Below are 6,334 nucleotides of genomic sequence, written 5' to 3' on the forward strand. Positions count from 1 at the left end.
TATTGTTTACGTTATTACTTTGTCACTAAAGTAAACAAGTTATAATTATCTGACAATGAAAATAAAATACTCACGTACCTTTAGAATCACAATCAGTATTATCACTTGTATAATAATGGAAAGAAACTTGTATGATAATGGAACTTACTTCTTGACATATAAATACATGTGGGGTAACTGTGCGCATTTCAAGCATGCGCACAACTTGTGCGCACAATTACCCTATAGGTTGTGCGCGCGATCACCCCACAAGTACACCTTGATATAAATATATTAATACCATTATAATTAATGAATAAAACTATCTGAACTGTAAGTTAATCGATAAAACGATTAAGAACCTGTAACATACATTTTAGTTGAGACAAAAACTCAAAAACTACGAACTTACCTTCTTATTTTCATCAGCACCAAAACTGCAAGACGACATCTGTTTTTCTTTTAGGTGATTTATTTCAACCTTCGACTATCAGACCGGTACAATACCTGTTGCATAAGGTGTAACTTTCTTTCCACTATGTGACACGACCAATAATGACATCTCGCAATTGCGACGATTAACGGAATTACATAGCGCACAATTACCCGCCGCGCACAATTCCCCCACTTTCCCCTATGCGGTTTGCGAGGATTTTTTTCTCGTGATAATAGTCACAGAAAGATTCGCTACTTTTCCAAGTGCGAGCTTCGGCTTGCCCGGACGAAGGTCGAACATTTGCCCCATTTCTTGCAACAAATCCTTGATATCCATCGTAACATACTCGGCCCTCGAATAAAACCACGAAAGCGCTCGTCCCTTTAAGCGTGAACTAATTAAAATCCTCGTTGCGTTGTCATCAAGTCGATATGTATTCCTAAGTAATTCTAACTGTTGTTTCCACCTCCAAAAGGTGTTCTCGGATGCGTCAAATTCTGGCAGCAATTCTTTTATCCCTCGGACACTTCCAGTCGTCGAAATTGCGTTGCCGTTCGTAGTCGTGCCTCCAGTCATCGGGAACATATTCTGGGCCATTTCTCGTTCTCTTTGCAACAATTGTCTTTCTCTCTCTAACAGGTCCCGTTCTCTCTGTAGCAACGATAGCTCTCTCTGTATAGTGTTGCTTCGATCGTTTTCTTGCCCTACCGCGTTCTCCTCCTCTGTATCCTCTTCCACTATCTCGTCATTGTCTTCACTATCTTGATCAAACGTCGTCGTCTCCTCCGACAGCGGAGTTTTCCCCAGTTGCTCACCCATTATTGCCCAAATATTCGGTATCTTCTCGCCTAACCGCTGGATCAATTCTGCTTTGGCGCCTTTCGTGGATAGTCCTTTCGCAGTCAAAACCTCCCTTAATTCGCACATCGTGAAATCAGTTCCTTGAAACGTCATGGCTGTAAGACCCGAACTTCACACAGTCTCCAATTCCAAACGTCCAGATCGAAATACCGGAATTCACACAGAATCCCACGCAGTTTCGATTCTAGCGTTCCAAATCAAAATCCCGAAATTCACACAGAAGATCGTACGTTTCCAAGTCCTGCACGCAGCCTTCGAACTATCCTCTTCACTTTGTGGACGTGGTGGTTTAGAATCCCACTTCTGATTTTTCTGTTGGCTCAGAAATTATTAAACTCAGCTATTCTAAATTTTAGGCCTTCTTTATTTCTCACAGAGATCGTCCTATGGTTATACAAGCGTAAAAAAATGATTTCTCGCGGGTCGCCTCGTCGCTGCTCGTTCCTCAGCTGGTGCCTCTCTTCTCGATTTCGACTGACTGTCCGTTCTCGCTAGAGCCAGCGCTCTTTTATTTTCTTTCGAGGAAGTGCCCTCGGACAAATCCGCAGTCTCACGCATAACAGCCGATCTACGCTGTTGACGATACAGGTGTTTACGGTTTTAAACTTCTGACGGACACCTCTGAAAGTAACGATCATCCTCGCCGCTTGACAAACGATGACGAGTGATATTCTGCCCGTTACATTTTATTTGAAACTTCGGGCATATACATGAAAAATCACCTCGCTATAAGTAATTTGCTAACAGATGTAAGTTTAGATGTGAGTTAATATGTAGATGTAAGTTAAGTCCTAAAATATCTTTTTAGGAAAATATAGTATCTGATGCTGCAGAGGAAAATATTAATCCTAATATTCTACGCCAAGATTTTTTGAAAAATAAGGATATAGAAAAAGTGTTAACAAAAAATAATGCGTCTGAAAAGACAAGTGCAAAATCGATAAGTCTAGAGAACCCAAGTACATCAAAGGATTGTACATATAAATATGATATATTAGATAAAAACTCGCAATCTTCAATGCACAATGTATGTCTATCAGAATTACATGACACGAGTCCAGTTACTTCTCAAGTAACAACAGTTACTTCTACACCTCACTCATCTTGTCGATCAGGTTAAATAATTGTATTTTTTAAACTTTTTATTCTTTTTAAATCTAAACTAATAAAATTCTAAATTCAATAAAAACTTTATTAAGTTTTACTTTCCTTACAGACTGTGTATTATCGGACGTGTCTGAAGTGGTGCTTGATGTAAATAAAACTTTTGAAAAAAAGATATACATATACGCTACTTCAAGAAATTGGTAGTAAATTGGATGTGGCGATTATGAACCAATGCAGATTAAATCGTTATCTTCTGCCACATGAAAAAAGGATAATAAGGCCAGCAAATCTTCCAGCATTACCATTGACAACAGAAGAAGTGTTCCGGATTCAAACAGTAATTCTCTGTTCTCAAGCGTTATGTATTTGCAAAGAGAGAGCTATCGAGACAGTGGAATGTCGTTAGTTCTCCCAAATAAACCTCGCGATCTAAACAGTTTTGACCATGAGATGTTTCGCAGTCAAACTCGCCGTTATTGGTAAACGCTCTCATTTTATTTCGAATTTGTCCGCCAATTCGGAGAGAGCAGGTGTCTATTCTCCGAAAAGAGGGGATTTCTCTTCGTAAGGATTCCGCGCCACGACACGGGATCTCTGGTCAGAACAAAGGTAGTTGGCTTAAAGATAGGACGTGTTACCCTGTCTCGGTTACCGCTTTTATATTGTAAAGTTAACGTCGTTCGATAGACCGTCACTTAATAAATAATTGAGAAGTGCACGAATACTCCACTGACTTTTGAATTCCTGTCACGGCGAGCCTTCTGATAAGGCTGTATCAGCCTCCGTGGAAGAGTCGCGATTTCGCCGAGCCAACGGCGGAAAACCGACGAGCGACAAACCACACATAATTTTGGTCCTTCGAGCCGGATCGCTGTGAAAGAAGACGCAATCTTGTGACGGGCACTGTACGTTAATCGACGATCGCCACCGAGTTCAGGGTTGCCAGATTTGGCGATTTTACGCCAAATTGGCGATTTCTAGAGACCATTTGGCTCTGAAAAATTGCAATTGGCGACTTGGCGATTTTGAATTTTTTGACGATTTTGACTATTTTTTTGGCGATTTTTGCAATGTGGCTGTCTAGGCTTGAGCGGCTAAGAATGTGATTCGTTGAAGGCATGGAGTCTGTATAAAAAGACCGAACTCCTGTAATTAGAGTGGGCCGACATTTTCGAGAAATTTTCGTTCCAAAAAAGAATCACTGGCAGCGCTGTCAACGGAAAACTCGATTCGCATTCGTGCGTGTCACATGAGGTGCGTGTCACATGACCGAACTTCGGTCTCCTTATACAGACTCCATGGTTGAAGGTTATATAAAAGTGAAACATGGGCAAATATGAAAAGGACCAACGAAAATATCGAAAGGTGTGGGAATCTACCGAATGGGCCAAAGGTAAACTTGTGCATCAACGAGATATTATCCAACAAGTCCTATTATCGAAAATATGATTTAAAAATTAAGTCAGTTTTATTTACCAGTCATCAATTTTCGTATAACCTTAAAATATGAATACGAGTTTTCTATATATACATATAACGTGGTATTTATTTCGTATTCGACATTGTGTTTAACACGTTGAAATAAAATTGTAGGATGGTTACAACACATTGACTTGTCAAAACACAAAAGTCCGAATGATCCAAACGAAGCCTATTGTAAAATTTGTGACCAATCTTTAAGGAGTCATCTTACGGATCTTCAAAAGCATGCACGCTCAAAAAAACACAAAGAGAATTCTACAATGCTCGACAAAACAAAATATAAATCTTTGATGAGCCACGGTAAGTAACAATCACTAAGATTGATTCTTCCATTCTTATTAATTAATAGGCACTTCCAAATTGTAAAAAAATATTTTTTATTGTTTCAAATAAATCTCAGTTTCCTTTTCTACTTTCTATAATTGGTTTTTTTATCATTTATAGGTTATCAGGTTTCAATAACTGCCGAGCAGAAAATCATGCAGATGAAACTAGCGACATACATAACAATGCATTCATCTATTTGCTCGATTGATCATCTAGGCGAGCTTCTATAAATTTTAGGAAAGGTAAGCATTTTTGAGAACCTACAATTGCATAGGACGAAATGTTCAAGTTTGATAAAGCATGTGATTGCACCCGTTCTTTTGGACAATTTGGTTAAAGCCATTGGGCAAAAAGGATATTCAATAATTATTGATGAAAGCACCGATGTTTCAGTTACAAAGTATCTGTGCATGTGTGTCAGATACTTTGATACTACAGAAAACCGCATACTCACTGATTTTTTGGGTATACTAGAAGTAGAACGGGCAACGGCCATCGATTTACATAAAAGTATTATTGAGTATTTGCAACAAATCGGAATCCCGTTAAGAAATATGATAGCTGTAAGCACGGATGGAGCAAGTAACCTCTGTGGGCGCAATCATTCAGTTTATACTTTATTGAAACGCGATGTACCAAACCTGCAACTCATGAGATGTACTTGCCATTCGTTGCATCTCTGTCCGTCGAAGGCTAGTGAAGAACTTCCGAGTTCTTTAGATTTTCTAGTGAGAGAAATATTCAATTGGTTTAGCATCAGTCCGCTGCGCAAAATAAATTATAAGAAAACGTTTGATTTGATCAACTGTGGTAATGACGCTCAGAAACGGCAGATGATTCAACTTTCGCGAACAAGATGGCTTGCATTTTACGACGTTGTGAAACGATTATTGGAGCAGTGGGTAGAGTTGAAAACCCATTTCCGTATAGCTTGCGATGCTGAAAAGTGCTATACTGCACGAACGATACGTGATATGCTCGAAGATAACTGTAACAAATTGTATTTGATGTTTTTAAAGCCCATTTTATTTGAAGTACAGCATCTAAATACATCATTTCAGAGTGAAAAAATCGACGCTGGAAGTTTGTATACAGAATTCTCTCTCACATTTTTGTCGTTAGCTAGAAAGATTTTGAAGCCAATTTTCTTAACAGCTAGACATGGGTCTTTTGTACAACAAGTAATTGATGCAGTCGATAATGATCTGGCTTTCTTGCCGGTCGCAGAAATGGATTTTGAACAAGAATTCAAGAAGGAAATTGAGCAATCTCAAATCTCTGAAGCAAACAAATCTCAGATACAACAGAGGTGCTTTAATTTTCTAAAAAGATTACTGAGAGAAATGGCGCAGAGGCTTCCAGCAAATCTTGAAATTTTCAAGAAAATCGAGCTATTAAGTCCAAGGCATTGCACATCGCAAGTTCGAGTCAAGTTCGAGGAACTTCCTTTATCAGATTTTTTCGATTCTGATTGTGATGTCTCTGTGTACAAGAGTCAGTGGGAAAAACTCAGGTTCTTCGATTGGAATACCTATTATAAAGAAGATGTACCAACTAATATTTTAGTTTTTTGGCCTGATGTATACAAATATACCGATGCTTGCGGCCGTTTTATTTTCCGAGAACTGGCAGAAGTGGTGTTAAAAATACTTACAATTCCCACGAGTAACGCTGTAGTCGAACGAACTTTTTCAGCACTCACTCTGATAAAATCACGGATTCGGAATAAACTGAAAACTTCGATGCTGCAATCTCTTCTCAGAATCCGAATGAATTTTCAAGCGCATGGGAAGTGTTGCAAAACGTTTCAACCCTCAACGGAAATGATTGATCGTTTTAAATCGAGTTTCATGTATGAGTCGGGGACGAAACCAGCAATTGCGTGAATTCCGATAGCAAAGAAGAAAATGACGAGAATCTCTATGAAATGATCGATATTATGTCGGATTTCTGTAAATAACATAGAGGCTTAGTACAAAGTACAAACAAGACTGCGATTAATACTTGATAATTTTTCATACATGTGGAAATGTTTTTTTATGTGTATCAAATCGATTGTTTAATTTTGTTTATTAAAATTTGATACACACTCGTTATTTTGAATATAAGTAACATGGATGCGCCTCTATTAGCCGTATTATA

General features: G+C 38.6%; 2 protein-coding genes across 2 annotated transcripts in view; both read left to right on the forward strand.

Moving 5' to 3' along the window:
* The first annotated feature begins 3,709 nt into the window (after window positions 1-3,709).
* Window positions 3,710-6,078, forward strand: LOC105556737 (zinc finger MYM-type protein 1-like). Its single transcript, XM_012003838.1, has 3 exons — window positions 3,710-3,776; window positions 3,977-4,165; window positions 4,430-6,078. The coding sequence occupies exons 1-3, from the start codon at window positions 3,710-3,712 to the stop codon at window positions 6,076-6,078; spliced, it is 1,905 nt and encodes a 634-aa protein (XP_011859228.1).
* LOC105556738 overlaps window positions 3,986-6,334 on the forward strand; it is a 12,821-nt gene continuing 10,472 nt past the window's right edge. The window contains exons 1-2 of the mRNA XM_012003839.1: window positions 3,986-4,165; window positions 4,310-4,434. The gene's annotated coding sequence lies outside the window, so the exon portion shown is untranslated. The remainder of the gene's footprint in view (window positions 4,166-4,309; window positions 4,435-6,334) is intronic.

This window comes from Vollenhovia emeryi, unplaced genomic scaffold, assembly GCF_000949405.1.
Source record: "Vollenhovia emeryi isolate VEMERY1.0 unplaced genomic scaffold, V.emery_V1.0 DF939814.1, whole genome shotgun sequence".
Lineage (NCBI taxonomy): Eukaryota > Metazoa > Arthropoda > Insecta > Hymenoptera > Formicidae > Vollenhovia > Vollenhovia emeryi.

Excerpts from the sequence above, each read along its gene's own strand:
- LOC105556737 (XM_012003838.1), top strand. The coding sequence starts at position 3,710 with ATGGGCAAATATGAAAAGGACCAACGAAAATATCGAAAGGTGTGGGAA. Across the intron at positions 3,777-3,976 it reads ATCTACCGAATGGGCCAAAG|GATGGTTACAACACATTGAC; the intron begins GTAAACTTGTGC and ends ATAAAATTGTAG. Across the intron at positions 4,166-4,429 it reads TAAATCTTTGATGAGCCACG|GAAAGGTAAGCATTTTTGAG; the intron begins GTAAGTAACAAT and ends TATAAATTTTAG.